Below are 18,569 nucleotides of genomic sequence, written 5' to 3' on the forward strand. Positions count from 1 at the left end.
CCATTGGCACAAATTAGGCAACTCTTGTTACCTGCATGACATTGTGTTTTACACACTTTTCCCCCCCTCCGTATTTTAAAACAAAAGCTGAGGATTCGTCTTATCCAGGAGTCAGCAAGTTGCGTCTCCGAAACATCGAGTTTCGTACTGAATTCGAAAAAAAATGCCTCTTCTTGTCCTGTTGGTTTCCGACCCCTGGTCTAATCCGTTAGAATTGTCTCCCAGAAGGACTGGTTGAATGCAGTTGAAATGCCTGCCGGAAGACGGTTCTTCTCCACAGCGATGCGTGACCACCCAGCCGTCCATAATCATCCTCCACAAGGCACCTGTCCATTTGAAAGCAACACGTTCACAATCATCTGCTCAACGAGGTCGAATTCTCACGATTATAATACTTTTTTTCTGCAAATTGACTTCAAAGTTTAGGGTGCGTCTTCATTCCTGGGGTGCAACTTAATAATTGGTAATTGAAAACTGATCACATTAATACAAAAAAATTAGTCACTATCTACCATTTGTATTCTGAAATCCAAACCTTTAACACACTACACCGTTTTCTCTTCCTAGGACGTGTTCATAACAAATATGGTGGGCGCTTTCTTGATATAACACGTAACACAATCCCCTAATAATGTATGTTACGCTGTCTATCATCTGCTTTATATGCCATATAAAATGCACATTTTAAGTATTCATACCTGAGCTCGACCAGATTAAAAGAAAGAACATGTTTAATTTGTATAATGGGTTTTCTGTGGTGAGCTGGTCAATGTTATCCATCTCAGGAAACCTGAGAGTGGAATTCAATCATTTGGTGGGAGCCCACGATTTAGGCCCCACTTTACCAAAGTCACAAAGCACCGGGCTCAAACCACTCGCAAGACAAACGTGAACAAAAGTGAAGAAAGAATTTATTACAAAAGGAGACGTTACATCTTAAGGTGTCTCTGTAAATCAGAACAAATGGTCTCTACCAATCGAATATGAATCTTTACACACTGCGGGAAGCAGTGTACAAAATATATTGAAGAATGTAACCAGTACTAGCACCGCGTGTTCAAGAGTGTAGCAAACATTTTCATTTTATAAACCAAATTACAATTTCACTGCCAGGTGTGAACGTGAAACGTCTATGACTGATTCTAGAAGCTCACTTCTCAAAAGAAAGTTGAATGGTAATCGTGTAATGCAGGCATATATGTGCGAATTACATTGCAGATTTTTCCAATTTCGGCTCACAACTTCGAAATAATTATGAAGCTGCCGCGGTCACAACGTTAGGTCCTAAACCTTGCTGAATATGCAGGGGGTCGGCATCCGCCTACTCCGGAACTGCACACGGCCCTTGAAGGAATGTCGCTTTGCGAAGTTTATCAGGTGCTTAGCGGATAATTTTATGTTTTTACTGAATTCGAAAAAAAAGGCTCTTCTTGTTATTTTGGTTGCCGACCCCCGTGTACGTGGTACCAACGTTTCGATATTTTCATGCAATATTCGGCTCGATATTGTCCCCTTCATTGCACCAATTGTTCTTTTCTGGGGACAAAACACCGACATCGGCCCGAAAGATCATGCACGCTGTGCTCGCTTTGCCATCTCTTCCTGCGAAAGGCTCGCGGCAGAATGCCTGCTTGTCCGTTATTGCAGAGCAATAGCAAAGCAGAGCCATAATGTTCTAAGCAAGTCATAATATCTCCCTGCTCCAACGAGCATCGGGGCGGTTTTCACCTATGCAAGCAGCACCCAAGTTTGGGGTGAAAATTCTACATGCTGAAGGCAAGAGGCAATCTCTCAATAAAATTCCCATTGTTGACTTTCCAGGAATTAACTTTTCATTTAGATAATCCTCTTGAGAGATGATCAGCTTAAGTGACCGGGCGGCCAGGAATTGATACTCGCAACCTTCAGAATATGAAGTGCGCGAACCGCCAACATTCCCATCACACACGAACAGCAGCAAGCGGTTTCAACACCTACCACTTGCCATGCCCAACAGCATCCTGTTCCATAAAAACTGTGAGTGAAGCGGATTTTTTTAGGCCACAACAACAGCGCGCAATGGCCCCTACACTTGCTGGTGACACTGCAGGGTACTTAAAGGACACTATGCAGCAGACACTGCACTTTGGCAATTCCCTGCAGGACATAAGTGGGCAACCAGAATGAGAATCAAACTGGCGACTCTGCATGCTAAGTGGCGAGTGGTGATCACTCTTCAACCACCGATTAGCACGGCAGGCTAAGTACGGTGCAAAAGAAGTTCCACATACATACTCGAAGGACAAGGTCACGGGCATCCATGTCTAGGTAGACACAACCCAAAAAAACCGCGGTTATTTCACAGATGTGACGTCACGGGATGTCTGAGACGATTCATCATCAGCTTCATTACACTGGTCAACACACTTTTTCTGGCATAAGGTATTCCAAAGGTTGTAAGGTAATTTTGGGGTGCTGATTCCAAATCTGGCATCAGTTTTTGTCTATCACATCAGGTTTTTGAGATATCAAATATTGCATTTTCAATAAAAACTGCAGAAGAATAATATTAAATAAATGTGGATATCTACATAAAATATTATAAACACACTATCCTAAAAATACAGCACCAGATTTTAACACTAACGCAGTCACTGACTCACGACAACTTGCAATCATAAGTGAGTTAATTTCGGGTAAAATCAATTAAAATGGGGTATGCCGATAGCATAAAATGAGATGTGCTAGAGCAAATCTGAGATCAGATTTGGAATCAGCACCCTGAAATTAGCCTAAAACAGCTGCAAAAGTCCAGGCCAGAAATGTTTTTATTTTTTTGATGACCAACGTTATTGGCAAAACCTGACTGCAAGCGACTCTCTCAGGCGAACACCGCCATAGCGCCCTCTAATGACGGAACAGCCACACTGGAGTCTCAACACGTGGGTGTGTGAGCTGGAATCCCCGTCGTGAATCTCTGGCTGAAGTCACCATCCACAGCAAATGCTGGGAGGTGATCCATGCTTGCCTATGGAGCTCAGCACATGGGAGGAGGGGCGGGGGTCAGATCGACAACAGTGGCACTGCACCATAGAGCCTGGAGCTGAGATGTCACGGATTATTCAGCAAGTTTTTTGTTAATTGCAGATGCAAATTTCTACTTGGATCGATATCGTCAATGAAGTCAAAGCAGCAACCGATACATTGTTTGGGTTGCGCCTTGCTCAACAACACACGCCACTTACCGATCCTTGCTACAGGCAAACTTTATTGTTCTGAAATAAATCATTACGCGTGTCAACACCGAAGGGACTTTGACTTGTAGTAGAGCACCTTAACTCACGGTTTGCAGTAGGCCTCGGCAAGGTAAAAGTGTAAAAACGAGCCTACCTTTACCCGAGCTTTTACATTACCACAATACAATCACTCTACCCTATTTTTACCCTTTAGCAGGTAAGGTAAAAAGCAACGAGCCTACCTTTACCCTACCCTTTACCTTACCCCTTGGCATGTCGACACCTTTACCCTGGACCCTTTTATCCGGTAAAAAGGGTAAATTACCTTACCTTGCCGAAGCCTAGTTTGCAGTGTTCCTCATTGACAAACATTAGCAATCGCACAGGATTGGATATGATGTTGCCCTGTTGTAATCTCCTCTGTGGTCTGCTCCGGCATTACGTCTCTGGCCTCACCTTCCCTAAACTCCGAGCACGAATTCTCTTCATTAGACCCACGACACGACTGCCTTTCCACTTCCGAGTAGTCAACCTTCACTAAAGTTGATGGTCGCCCCGTTTCCCTGCATGCTATCGTTGTCGTCGCGAAACTTCAAGCACCTGTTCAAGGCCTCACAGTCGTCGCATCTCTTTCACCCGCTTCTTCTCTCCGCGACGCACATTCTTCTGGAAGACTCTTCGGAATAAGTTTGTCGCGTGTACCGAAAGCGTTGCGGCGATTGATGCACCGCTTTAACAAATTAACAAAAGTAATAACGTGCCCTCAATGCAGCAGCCTGTGTGCGCCGGAGTTTACAAAGGCGACCTTTTTGTGGATCCGGAATTTGTCAATGTCAACTATAAAGCAGGTGGCAAGCCGGAGTAAATGTTAACGAGTGAAAATATCTCTACACTCACGAGGGATTATAGGCAGTGCTCAGCCTCTCCACTGGTGGCCTCGAGCCATGAGTATATTAGCAATGGTAAAAAGCCGCGAAAAAACCGTGCTCACAACTTAAGGATTCAGGAATGTACATGTATCCTCCGCTAAAATGTCGCGAGGCGCCTTGCATCACAACTCGATCATTCCAATGTCCAAATGTAGTCCCTCTCTCGATTAGTGCGCCTAGGGGACCCCCTGATGGCAGCTGTCCCCGTGCGGCACAAGGTGAAGCAGTATCTTCTCCTACCTTCAAATAATTAATAAACCGCCTTATCGAAGGCGCTTTATGCAGAATTAACAATGGTACATATGAATGTGATGGTGGAGACGAGGTGAATGGAACAGATGGGAGGAAGCAATGGGGGGGGGGGGGGGGCAAATCTGTGACGCGTGAATTAGGTGAAAGCGAAATCGACGACAGTAAATGATGACGAATGGATTTAATGAATGGGGAATGAGTGATAGCCGTATAATGAGAATATGAAGATGGGAACAGTAACGGTGGTGGTTATGAGGGGGAGATTAAGGGGGGTCGTGGGGTGAGCTAGGGAACAAAAAATACGGTTTTAGTGAAGAGCGTAAACTTAGCGAGTGTCGGTGCCTGGTTAATGTGTTGCGGGGAAGTTTGTTCCAGTTAAGGGGGACAAGGAGATCGAAAGAGCGAAAGCGAGGATTGAGCACAAGGAGAAGGAACAGAGATAGACAGCAAAGATTGAGTACCGGCCTGCAAACGGGCATAGTCTGTCAGTCGGGGGCGATGTTGTTATTTGGTTGTTACAATTCAGTAAAATGCAAGAAGATTTGCTTGAAGCTTGCCAAATTTGGGCCATGACAATGGCACGCAAGGCCTACCCCCCCCTATTTTGAAAAAAACGCCACGGGATCTAATATATATGTGTGGAGAGCGGTAATGGCTTTGCTCCGAACCCAGTGACCCGAGTTTTGATTCCCATTCACGGCCAATAACAATGACTAATCATCTGAACCGGTCCTGGGCCTCCGTTGGGTCGACTGCCTCAAATGAGTACCTGGTGTGATGTGTAAATATCGCCGCTAGGAACAATACGGTGCTCGAGCGTGGTGCTGGCCAACCCACACCCCCTCTTGTGTCATGTTCGCATTCATGGGTGCTACTCGCTAACAGCACTTGCACCAAAAGTCGCATTTAACCGGGTTGATGAGGTACAACTTAGCTTTAATAAAAACAAACTTGAGACAGGCGTAGTGTTTTGTGCCTTTGGAAATGAACTGCCGCAGCATTTTATTGCAACACGCTACGGTTGTTCCGTACGCACCGATGACTCGTCACATCCCGGGCCACCCGGAGTAAACCCTCGCCGCCAAATGCACCGGCACACCTCCCCTTTGCCACTCACAGGGCACTCGTGCTACATCTTTCTGCGTGAATCGCACGTGAGCTTACACAGTCCCACGTTACACACTCAAGAGGCCGCGTGTAACGATAACAAAATAAAACAAAGCTGGCACAATGCACCCGTTGTGCCGTGGAAACGCGAAAGAAATTCAACTTCGGAAGTTCGGTCCCTGGATTGAGGGGTAACGCAACGTGTAAAAATAACCACCGTTGCACTCCGTCCAGCCTAGGAAGCTGCGAGTGCTGTTTCATCCGTGTTGCCCGAGATCAGTGTTCACTCTCTGAAGCTTTTCTTATTTTCTTCCCTCCCTGCTGCAAGATAAAAACAAAAGTTCGAGGATCGAAAGCGTCGACCGCAGGTCAATGCACGCAGGCATGGTCCCTCCCCATTGATCGACTCTCTCGTGTTTGTCAATTACGTTAAGCAATAACCGAGACATAGATCCCCCCCATATAGACTTCACAAACTTTTGGTGCAAGTGCTGTTAGCGAGTAGCACCCATGAATGCGAACATGACACAAGAGGGGGTGTGGGTTGGCCAGCACCACGCTCGAGCACCGTATTGTTCTTAGCGGCGATATTTACACATCACACCAGGTACTCATTTGAGGCAGTCGACCCAACGGAGGCCCAGGACCGGTTCAGATGATTAGTCATTGTTATTGGCCGTGAATGGGAATCAAAACTCGGGTCACTGGGTTCGGAGCAAAGCCATTACCGCTCTCCACACATATATAATAAAGGCCACGTACACACATACAAACACATTGTTTTCGGTTCACCAGTATTTTGAGGGCCAACATTTTTCCACTGGAAATTGTGTAGCAAGAGACGCAAGTTTGACGCGACGCGACAGAATCGATAGAGTTGTTCTCTTGCCGAGCGCTATTTATAAACGGTCAACTTGCTCCCCTCCCGTGTTTTACCTGGTGTTTCACGAGCTCCGCTTGTAGTGTTTTCACCTTCGACCTCTCTTGTTCCAGAGCAGTGTGGAGGTCGGAGACCTGCGTCGCAAAACAAGCCGTTGGTTTCTGCTCCGTCTACCAATTGCAACACGGTGGCACTGTGTGGCTTTCAGCCCGGAGCACATTTCGATTGCAACACAAGCAATCAGCATCAGGTATAAATGAAATAGAAACACAAATCTAGTATACTTAGAAATGTAATGTAATACAACAGAGAGTCGGATAACATAACAGTCAACACCCTACCTGGGTAGATTTGTGTTTCTATTTCATTTATACCTGACGATGATTGCTTGTGTTGCAATCAAAACGTCGTATGCTAGTATTTAATTTATCATTTTCTCTTTATACGTGACCAGAGAGTAATTTCTGCAGTCACGAAAGCTCCAAATTAAGTATGGAAAATAAACGCTTAATGGTTTGGAAGTGCGACAATAACCCACACGCGGTCTGACCTGCTGTGTGAGCTCGTTCTTTATGTTGGTCAGCTCCTCGACTTGCAAGAGCACGTCAGACTTCTCCTTCACTGCGACGACACAGCAACGACAAGGAGGGGGGCGAGGGGTGCGCGCTGCGACTCTCGATCTACGCTCGCCGCAAAGCGCGGCACGTGCAAGGCGGGTTCTCCCCGGCGGGCCTGTCAATGCCGGGAGGAACGCTTCGCGAGCGAGAACCCAACAAGATCTGGCAAGCGGAGCACGGCTGCAAAAAAGGGCAGCGCGGAGATCTCCAGTTGTACACTTCGGCTTTTGCGATCAATATTATCCATAACGGAGGTTTTTGGGTTAGATCGAGGAAATATGTGTCGTTAAACCCTCCACCACCCGACATAGCTAATTATTAAGGTTTGTCGCGTAAAACCTCACTACTTGGCTGTGTCGGGTGATGGCGGGTTTAACGACACATTTATATTTACGCGAGCTAACCCAAAAACCTCTATTACGGAGATCCCCTTTGACAATTCTCAGTGGAAACGGCGACAAGGATCGTAGACCATCCACCCTGCGTCGTCTCAGCGGTGAAGACGCAGAAACGAAACCTCGGCTCGCTGTTCACTCGCACCACCATGCTGCCAATCTGCATCCCAGTGTTAGTGTGCTACAAGACGGCAGCGTGGTGATGAACGCAGCCTTACTTTCTCCTTGCTGCAGCATGTACAGCAGCTGTGCGTTCCGCTTCTTCACCTCCTTGAACTTCACCTGCAAAGGAGCAGAGGGTAAGAAAAAAAAATTAAGCCGTAAAAACAAAGTTTTTCACTATAAATCCTTTATATGCGTGGCGGCTAGAGTCCTCTCGTCCTCTGGCTTGAGATTGTTGCCACCTATAGGTCAGATGATTGCCTGCCACCATTAAGCATTTGATAATTAAATATAATTAATATTTCCTAAAAAGTGTAAAATTTTGGAACAAATTTTTCACGAAAATAAATTGTCACGCACAACGAGCCTGTGTGCAAAATGTCAGCTCGATTGGATCACGGGAAGTGGGTTAAAAAACGACCGAAAGATTTGCACGGTCGTAAGCGCGCAAGCAAGCAAGCAAGTGAACTTAATATAAAGGATTTAAAAAACAGATTAAATACGGTAAGTCCACGCTTAACGCGTGTTTCACCCGGTGCGTTTTCGCTGTAGCGCGGTTCTTATATTGGGGAAGCACTTTCGCGCAACGCGGAGCGCGCGCCGTTATGACGCATATATATACACACACTAATTCTACACGGCACTTTTCAGGAACTACTTCGCTGAAAGCGGAATTACCGTACACAACAAACAAACATTGTTTATCCTCATTAACACCAATGCTCCCAAAAAGCCACAGGGCCACCACTCGTGACACATTCATCGACAGCGGGCGCTGATAGTGGCGTCAGTGGTGCGAGAATTCACCTCCCACTCAGCGGTGACCACCTTCAGGTCGGCGATCTCCTTGTCCTTCTTCTCCAGGCCGTCCTTGAGCTGCTCGATCCTCACCGTCTCCAGGACGGGGCTCGGAAGCCGCGCTGCGCGCTCCGCCGGGGGCTCCTCGGCGGCGCCCCTGCACGACGGCGCCGCCGCCGCTGCCGCAGAACCGGAGCCACCCCGAGAGCCGCCCCGACTCTTGTCAGCAGCCCTGCTGCTGTTGGTGCTGCTGCTGCCGCCGCCACTCGGTGCGTCTGGGAGGGCAAAACCACGTAAGAATTGGGGGAAAGGAGGGGAGGACACAGCGGCACGATATCAAGACTCTGTAGTTTTATTTTATGTATTTATTCCGTCTCTGTATGTACCTGCCCACCCACTCAGCAAGTCACCCATTCACTTACTCGCCCGCCCACCCATCCACCCGCTCACTCACTTACCCACCCACACACTCATTCACCCACCCACTCATTCACTCACCCACCCACCCACTTACCCACCCACCCACTTACTTTGAACGGGGATCAGTAGGTATATAACCAATATGTGGGAGAGGGTTTACTCTTAACGACCCCGATGCACGTGACTGAGGAGAGCCACAGCCCATGGAGCATCTCCTGCTCCGAGCCACGCACCGCGGAGGACCTCGCCAGGGTTACAAACCGGCCCATTACAACATCATCATCACCACCACCACCACGTGCCCCCGACTCCTACGACTGTGCATGATGGGACACGGGCAGAGCCATCGGTGTGCCCGTTACCTGCGGCGCCGTCCGTCTGGGCAGCGTGCGCCGGCGTGGGTTCGGGAGGCAGCAGCACCTCCACCATCCTGGGGTCGCGGTCACGCGCCTCCTGGAGGAGCTTGCGACGCTCCTTCCGATTGGGGACCCGAGGGACTCCGTCTGGATCGACGACCCCTTGCTGCGCGCGATCAATCACGCACGGGGGAAGATCACGATCAAGAGGTCATGGGGTACCGCGGTGGTGAGATGTTAACTCCCTCGCCTGGTATGCAGGAGGTCGTGGATTCGATCCCGACCCCCGACGCCTGTATATTATCTGGAGATTGCATGTTCTCCTTATGGTCGCATGGATGTTTCCCTGGGTCCTCCGGTTTTTCCCTCCACATTTAGAATTAAAATGCATTTAGAGTATCTGGTTGCTATAAATTTCCACGCAATAATAAGCCACTTCGTTGAGCTATCATTTGTGGCCAGGTTGCGTCTGAAAAAGAGCTATGAAGCTCAGGGGGTCTTACCTGGTAAAATAAAAATAGTAAATAAATCGTGCCCAATAATACGGAGAGCACCACGAAACCGCATCATAATTGCCCCTCTTATCACCACATCCCAGGATTACATTGTGAGACAAAGAGGAACACACGGATGTGCTAACACGTGCAGATTATAGACATTAGATTCACTTGAGTAGCAACTTCATACTGTATCCTTTACGAAAAGGTCTGACTTATCAAGATAAATGTGGTGTTTAAAGACAGCGTTTAAAGACATTCTGTGGGCAGAGCACTTAACACACGATCGCAAGAGTTCGAATTTCAGTTGCTGGGCTACTCGGCAAATCATGCCACCAGGTGCAGGGGTCCACCCCTTTTGCGTCCACGGTGGACATCGCACGGTGCCCCAGTTGGGGAATGTGGAATTTCCGCTCGCAGCTCGGGGGCCGCCAATGGAAATGAGCACTGCCCACCACTCGTTTGAGCAGGGACACACTTTATTGACTGGAAGCAGCAGCTGAAGATGTCCATGTTGTGCCTTTCAGAAATAAAAACTGCAAGTGCCCATAGCTTTTAATTTCCATTCGCATTTGCAACAATAAGGATCTTTATGTAAAACCAGGAAAGAAGCTGACCAAATGTTACTATGTGTTACGCTCTCAAACAATAGGTGCAGGGTTATTTCAAAAATGCTAGCGTGGGTCACAATCAGATCCACTAGTTCAACCGAGACACATTTAGGATTCTAATCATTCAGCGGAAGATGCCCAAGACACAAAAACATCAGGGCGTACAATATTTAGTCATAACTCGGCTCAAGCCTGAGCAGCTCAGCCATGGCCTGGTTCAGGCTCCACTCAGGAATATCCTGAGCATGGCTGGGACCATGCTTAGACCTGGCTCAAGTTAAGCATTGCTTTGTGCCAGCTCACTTTAGGCAGAGCCAAGCCTGAGCCAAGCCGTGACGAAGAACATGGGCCTTCGTTGAGTCATAAATCAATTGTCTTTTCGCCACCGCGGTGCACGTATAATCCGTAGTGGCTGCAAGGTTTCCACGAATAAGTTATGTCCAGCATACATCAAGCAGTGGGAGCTGCCACAGTGATGTAATCGTTAGAACACCGGACTTGCAACCCAGAGGTCACCGGTTCGATTCCATCTCCCGGCGCGGCAGTTGAAACAATGGGGGCGCGAGTTTCTTAAAACCCCTCGCACGTGCACCCAGCAGTATGAAGGAGTACACCACAGTTAGTCGATTGGCAGCTCACGTGTGGTGGGGTAAAGTGTGGGTACCCCCAACACTTCAAATACCCTCTAGAGGGGCTCTCCAGTGGAAGCCCTTTCCACCAGTGCTGGCAGTGAACTATTCCAGGGCTGCACATTTACATCACAAATTACTGACCATTATAAGCACGAAATGAATCATTACATCCTCGCAAAGCAAAGCTTATTTCCCAAGCTGGAGTGTGCTGCTGTATTGTTCAAGCTAATCAGCGGGTATGTTGGTCGTATTTAATAGGCATCTTCCACTCTAAAAGGCTGCTCCCTGCTGGGTTTTTGAGGCAGGCGGCGACAGGTTAGTCCGATGCAGCTGCAAATTTATCTTCTTTGCTATGCAATGCGAAACACCCCCCCCCCCCAACCCCGCTAGCCTGAACCCTCAGTGGCAAAGCGAGGGGCTCGCAATCGGTAGGTTGTGAGTTGAATCCTGGTTGGGAGTTGACTTAGCCCATCATCATCATCCATGTGAGGTCAAGAAAACAAAAAAATCACACTTTGCAGGATAGCCATGGCGCCACGGTTGCGAGGTCTCTAATTACCTCGCCTGGTACGCAGGAGGTCGTGGGTTCGATTCCGACCATGACGCCTGCTGCTGTATATTTGTAGAATGCATGTCTTTCTCGCCGTGGTCGCGTGGATTTTTTCTGGCTGCTCCACTTTTTTCCCCTCTACATTTACAAAACATGCGCTTAAGTGTATTTGGCTGCTGTATACTTCCAACATGATAAGCCACTTCGTTGAGCTATCATTTTTGTCCAGGTCGCTTTTGAAAAAGAGCTGTGCAGCTCAGTGGGCCTCACCTGGTAAAATTAAAAAGTTTAGTATATGAATGTAGAATTTAAACTGCTGCCTTAGGGGTGTACACAGGAAGCACCGCACCAATGCTCATTTGAGCCGGAAATAATAAGACTTCTGATACCTAACCATATACAGAATTGCAGGCGCGGGAAGGGATGCAGATGTAGCCAGCCTACGTGTATCCCCATCTTACATTTCTCACCCTTTGTAAGGCTCAGCCGTGGCTTGAACGTGGCCGATAATCATCTACAGGTCTAATTTGCACAAAGACAGCGCACTATCAGAGTATTGAGAGCTCTGGGTAAGCATTTACACTATGAGACCTCCTTTACCAGTGGCAAAATATAGTATTAAGTTTTTACCCTTTAAACTGGTACATTATTTTGCCACTGGTAAAGGAGGTCTCATAGTGTAAATGCTTACCCCGAGCTCTCAATACTCTGATAGTGCGCTGTCTTTGAGTTGTATGCCTTTTGCCGTCATCTGGTCCAACACCAATGGAGACTAGGCTCTAAGAAAAGCTGTCGCGGGTGTGGACCAATCAACTTCAAGGACAGTGCATATCATTATCATCAGAGTTGTTTCTTTATGTTTGCATTTTGACTGCTTGTGTTATGGTTATTGCAAACATGATGCCTTGTATAAAGGTGTCAGTTTTGTACCAGTTTAAAGGGTAAAAACCTAATACTATATTTTGCCACTGGTAAAGGAGGTCTGAGTGTAAGTTGTAGAGGTGGTTCAGAAAACTACTGGGCCAGCACGATATACGCTGGGGTTGAATTCAGGCAGAAATCCGTGATTAAACCAGATTCTCCAGTGCAGCAAGTTGATGGTCTCAGCCCGATCACCAATGACTGCACATTTTACTTTTCATTTCACAAAGCTTTTACTCATTTAAAACTTTAACATTCACTGATTCGCTTATTCCAGCTGAGGACTAAACACTTCCATTTGCCATATGAGGAACTCTATGCAGGGCACACAAGTGGTGTGGCCGTGGTGTGAAAACAAGAGGGCACTGAAGTGACTTTGCAAATCCAGTAATGTCACCTTCCAGGACCATACTGCCACGAAGCAATACACTCCACGCTGTGCAGTGGTTATCGACAGCACACGCAGAAACACAACGTGGGGTGAAAAGCTACACGCACACGCATTTTTTTTTCATACAAATATTTTTCACAGCACGTACCGTCTTTTGAAACTCGTACTCCATCTTGCTGAGCCGGAGAGCTCTTTGAAGGTCGGCATCAAAAGATTCCAACGTGTCCTGTGAATAGTGCACAACACGACATTCAATTAAGGAATCATTTAATTAAGCCCCAGCCCTGTGGGGCTGACCAGTGTGGTAGGAAGTTATTTATTTTTGGATGTTATGAAACAAAAACAGAGGCCCCATAACCATGCTTAAGGTGACAAAAAAAACGGATGGGTATCAACTCGGGAGACCTCAGACCCGATCTATATAAGACGGGGGGGGGCAATTGAACCGCGGGTGTGGGGGGGTATACAGCTATCACCTCTTTCACACAAAGGAATCACATCAGGGAGCCGCTCTGGGGGAGGAAAGGGATAAGGGAAGGACGGAGGGGGGGGGACATTCAACTAATGGTCCCAGGCCTGCAAGGGAAACAAGAGCTGGGGTGTGGTGCTAAAGAAGTTTCACATAAATACAAATAACCTCATGGAAAACAGTGCCAAGGACCTTACTGCAAAGGATCTTAATAGGAATTGCAAATAAGGCACCGCAATAATCAATCTACGAGACCTGTACTGAACAATATCAGAACATCGCATGGCAGATGCGGTTATTTAAAAAAATATGCCACGGTGCAACTTGTCACCAATCTCACACCACAGATCACACGGTAACACCACTGCCCGCTTCCATCATGCGGTGGAAGAACTTCACATAATCACTATGAAGCTATTCCTGAAGGCGTCCACTGGCTCAGTCACTTACCAACCAATATACATTAGCATATGAACATTACTGACCAATTTCCGGTCACAGGAAAGATATGCCGCCAGTCAAATCATCTGCAAATATGTTTCGCAAACACCATACGAGTGTGAATCTGTGTAATAATTGGTCAGTGGCGTAGTGGTTAGCGCGCTGCGCTACGAACCTGGCGACCCAAGTTCGGTGACAAATAGCTTAACCGGTCCTGAGTCTTCCCTAGGTCGACTCAGTCTCACAAGTACCTAATGCAATGTATAAACATCGCCACTGGTGAGACAAAGGAGGCCAGGCGGGGGGTGCTGGTCACCCACCCCCTCGTGTGCCGTACGGCAGAGGTCGCAAACGGGTTTTGATTCCTTACCCATACCCGTACCCGGCCGCACCAGGGTCGCAAACGGGTACCCGTACCCTACCCGATACCCGGCTACCCGTATCCGGCCGGGTATCGGGTACCCGATTGCGACCTCTGGGATGAAGCCATGTTGCTGGCGCGGGTGGGTTGATTCTAGGAATTTGAATTGTGAGAAGAGACAAGGCGTTGGGAAATGAGTGACAAACGGTTACTCACCAGTGACTCACGGCCTACCCGTACTCGGCCGCACCAGGGTCGCAAACGGGTACCCGATTGCGACCTCTGCCGTACGGGCCTTCATAGGGTGCTTGCTAGCAGCACTTGCCCCAACAGTCTGTTAAGGCTATATGGGGGGGGAGAGCTTTGTCTTTTATTAGATTCGCAATTCAAGCGCACCAGCTGTCCGCAGGTGCCTTCGTCTGGCACGCCGTCAGCCACCAGACTGCGCTCCCCGTTGGAGCGCTGCTCCCCGTTGGGCTTCTGGGAGTCGGGCTGGGCATGCGGTGACGACGCGTCGCCCTCCACACGGACCGCTGGACGCACGGGTAGCTTCTTAAAGGCCAGGTTCCTCAGCTGCTCGCACAGCGCAGGTCACACACACACACGAACATTACGGCGGTTGCCCATCCAAGCACTATGCAGACACGACCGAGATCTGACAAGATTGGGCACACTCTGGGTCACGGGTCGGCAACCTGTATCTCCGGAGCCGCATGCGGCTCTTTAAGCATCGTTTTAAGGACAGTCTCGTATTCGCATGCATTGCGGCTCTTCAATGATTTTGTTGTTGTTACCGAAATTCGAAAAAAATGCTTCATTGTTATTTCGGTTTCCGACCCCTGCTCTGGGTGATTTGGTAAATTGCATTAACTATGCGCTAATTGTACGTATGCACCCTGGGTCACGTTACGGCACTTTAAAAAATATCATTATTATTAATTGCCTGATGATGCTGGTTGTAAGCACCAGTGAAACGTCGTACTCGATTGTAAATGTTGTGGGTTTGCTAAGACACACGGTGTGCTAAAGTAGTAATAAATTGGCACATTCTGTTCACATGACCACCCTTAGGTTGTAAGTAGGTGTATGACACATTGACATTGACGAGATCAAAACCAATTTTTTTTTCATATCGGTCGCAAAAGCCTACATGTAAAATTAACCGATTATATTACGCCACCATACATTGAAATGTTTGCACCTCTAAAACCAAGAAGTTTACAATGAAATAAAATTAAAAACGCTTCTATGCTGTAGGATATTTTGGGTGCTGCTCATATTCATTGGGAGGTCTAAACCAGTAGTGGGAATTCCATATTGCCCATAAAGGAGTCAATCTCTCCATAAAAAACACTGATGATTTACCATAAAGTGGTACGGCATCATTATCACTCGTGATCCACCCACTGTTGGATGAAGACCTCAAGTCTCGTATGCAACAAGCCATCGATACGGTTAAAGGTGCAGCCCTGCAATTTCTTTCATCTGCCACTGCTGGGAGAAGGCTCTTTCCACTGAAGCTAAGTGAGCCAATATCGTCTACTCTTCAACGGTGGCTAGACATCTTAAAAAGGATCATAAGAACGCACACTTTACCTACTCGTATTGCTGGGTGGACTGAGGTGGGCGAGTTTTTTTTGCCAATTTTTTCAAGCGCCACGCAAGGAAATTGAAACGTGCATTGCGAGTCCAGTCCTCACCATTAGGTAACAACAGCATCCTCCAAAAAGTAAATGTTTTTTATGAAGGACAATACAATGTAATATTGTAAACTATTTGAAACGTTTACGTGTTATCGGAAAACAAATGCAACGTGAAATATGCTCAATGCAATGTACAGTACACAACTGAAACACAACATACCAAGAGAAAAAAGGGAAGTTGGTTTCACCAAAGGTGTCGGCTCTGGCACTACTCCTTGTAAATAAATGGGGTTAAGAGTTTAGGGTTTGGGAGTTCGCATTCGGATGTTAAGGTTAATGTGTTAGGCGTTGAGTTAAGAGTTTCGGGTTGAGTATATTAATTTAGAGGTTGGGATTGAGTGGTTTTAGGCTTCAGGGTAAGAGTTCTGGGTTAGGTGTAACGCTTACGGTTAGGATTTCGAGTTACGGTGTCAAGTATAGAGATAATGGTTTAGGTGATAGGTTTCTGAAAATGACTAAAAACATTTTATATTACAATACCAGGTAAGTCCCACTGAGCTGGATAGCTCTTCTTTTCAGAAGCGATCTGGCCACAAATGATAGCTCAACGAAGTTGCTTATCACTTGGAAAAAAATTAACCCGTAAAAACAAAGTTTTTCACTATAAATCCTTTATATGCGTGGCGGCTAGAGTCCTCTCGTCCTCTGGCTTGAGATGGCTGCCACCTATGGGTCAGATGATTGTCTGGCAGCATTAAGCAATTGGTAATTAAATATTTGATTTGTTTTCCCTAAACAGTGTAAAATTTTGGAAAAAAAATCACGAAATATCTTTTTTTTCCCTAAATAGTGTAACATTTTTGACAAAAAATTTTCACGAAAATTAATTGTCACGCACAACGAGTCTGTGTGGAAAATGTCAGCTCGATTGGATCACCGGAAGTGGGTTAAAAAACGACCGAAAGATTTGCACGGTCGTACGCGCGCAAGCAAGCAAGCAAGTGAACTTAATATAAAGGATTTTAAAAATGGGTCAGGCTTTTAGCGTTAAAAAGTTTCGGCTTTAAGGGTTAGGCTTTAGGGAGTTGGGCCTTAGGCTTTAGGGTTGGGTCTAGGGACAGCAGTGCTTAAGAACACTAATCGTGCCCACATCACGCCTACAATAGCAGCCTCAACAACACCACCATCACCACCATGCAAACACCACGTGCAATGGACCTCGTTGGTCTGCTCGATCATCTTTTCCTTTTTCTTCTTCTTCCTCGCCCGCTTCTTCTCGCCAGCAGCTCCACCTGCCCCTCCATCTCCCCGTGCAACCCCTCCTCGTCCTGCACCACCACCACCACGTCCTCCTCCATCCTTCCTCGTGCCGTGGTGGACCCCGTCTTCATCGCCATCCGAGCCTGACGAGGAGTCGCCCTCCACGCCCAGCACGGCGAATCGCAGCTTGCTCGCCGGGATGATGCTGGCCATGATGAGCCTCAGTCGAAGGGCAAACTTGACCTCGAATGAAAGGGCTTCCTTAGATGCGAGGCGACGCTTTTTTTAAAACAAAACAAAAAACCTACTTAAGGTTTAACGCTCGGTTTTGCACGACGTCTCCCTTTGGTTGACACGACCTTAGGGTTCAACTCGACTCTGCCTTAAACCACACTTTGTTGGGACACGATTCTACTTAAGCCTCGCCGGGGTTTAACAACACTAAACCTCCCTTAAGACGCAGTCCTAGACCTCGCCGAGGTTTAATTCTACAGCATCAAATCCTCGCGGAGACCTCACAAAGTCGCTAAACCTCCCCCTTGTGGGATGTATAACAACTTGGTTTAACAGTCCTAGACCTCGCCGAGGTTTAACTCTACAGCATGAAAACCTCGCGGAGATCTCACAAAGTCGCTAAACCTCCCCCTTGTGGGATGTATAACAACTTGGTTTAACAGTCCTAGACCTCCAACGTTGACGAGACAGCAACAACAGCAGCAGCAGCAACTCGAAAGCCTCACAAACCACCACGGCAACTAAGCACCACTGAAGCAACAAAACCCACGACCGCCTGCGATGCGTTTATAGCCAAGCGACCCCTTTGCTGGCGGACACAACCACCACCACAAACAACCACCACCACCACCACCACAAACAACAACAACCACCACAAACAACAACAACAACCACAAACAACAACAACCACACACAACAACAACCACCACCACCACAAACAACAACCACCACAAACAACAACAACCACCACCACCACAAACAACAACAACAACCACCACCACACACAACAACAACCACCACCACAAACAACAACAACCACCACAAACAACAACCACAACCACAAACAACAACAACCACACACAACAACAACCACCACCACCACAAACAACAACCACCACAAACAACAACAACCACCACCACCACAAACAACAACAACAACCACCACCACAAACAACAACAACCACCACCACCACAAACAACAACAACCACAAACAACAACAACCACCACCACCACAAACAACAACAACCACCACCACCACAAACAACAACAACCACAAACAACCACCACCACCACAAACAACCACAACCACCACAAACAACAACCACCACAAACAACAACAACCACCACCACAAACAACAACAACCACCACCACCACAAACAACAACAACAACCACCACAAACAACACTGACAGTCACCACGAGACGCGGCTATACGCGCCGATAAATGCTGCTACTGCTGCTGCTACTGCGCACGGCACAAGTAAAAACAAAAACGTTGTTTGTAATCAGAACGCACAATGTAAACAACAACAACAATAACAACAACAACGACAACGACCTAAACAAGCGAGCGATGTTAGAGCGCAGAGACAGCCGAGGAGGGGAGGACGCACGGAGTGGGACTAGCTGATGACTAGGCCTCAGGA

The 18,569-nt window shown here is 47.4% G+C and overlaps 1 protein-coding gene across 2 annotated transcripts; it reads right to left on the reverse strand.

The window, feature by feature from the left end:
• Positions 1 to 894: 894 nt before the first annotated feature.
• GKAP1 (G kinase anchoring protein 1) lies at positions 895 to 18,569 on the reverse strand. Of its 2 annotated transcripts, none has more exons than XM_061572622.1 (9): positions 16,866 to 18,569; positions 14,401 to 14,577; positions 12,882 to 12,959; positions 9,138 to 9,297; positions 8,365 to 8,630; positions 7,614 to 7,677; positions 6,934 to 7,004; positions 6,440 to 6,517; positions 895 to 5,821 (listed from the first exon to the last, which is right to left on the reverse strand). In XM_061572622.1, the coding sequence occupies exons 1-9, from the start codon at positions 17,118 to 17,120 to the stop codon at positions 5,780 to 5,782; spliced, it is 1,191 nt and encodes a 396-aa protein (XP_061428606.1). In that variant the 5' UTR covers positions 17,121 to 18,569; the 3' UTR covers positions 895 to 5,779. The 2 variants fall into 2 exon arrangements, with proteins under 2 accessions (XP_061428606.1, XP_061428605.1); XM_061572621.1 differs by having other exon boundaries at positions 895 to 5,824.

Source organism: Lethenteron reissneri, chromosome 50, assembly GCF_015708825.2.
Source record: "Lethenteron reissneri isolate LAM-NWPU_2019-01 chromosome 50, ASM1570882v1, whole genome shotgun sequence".
Classification (NCBI taxonomy): domain Eukaryota; kingdom Metazoa; phylum Chordata; class Hyperoartia; order Petromyzontiformes; family Petromyzontidae; genus Lethenteron; species Lethenteron reissneri.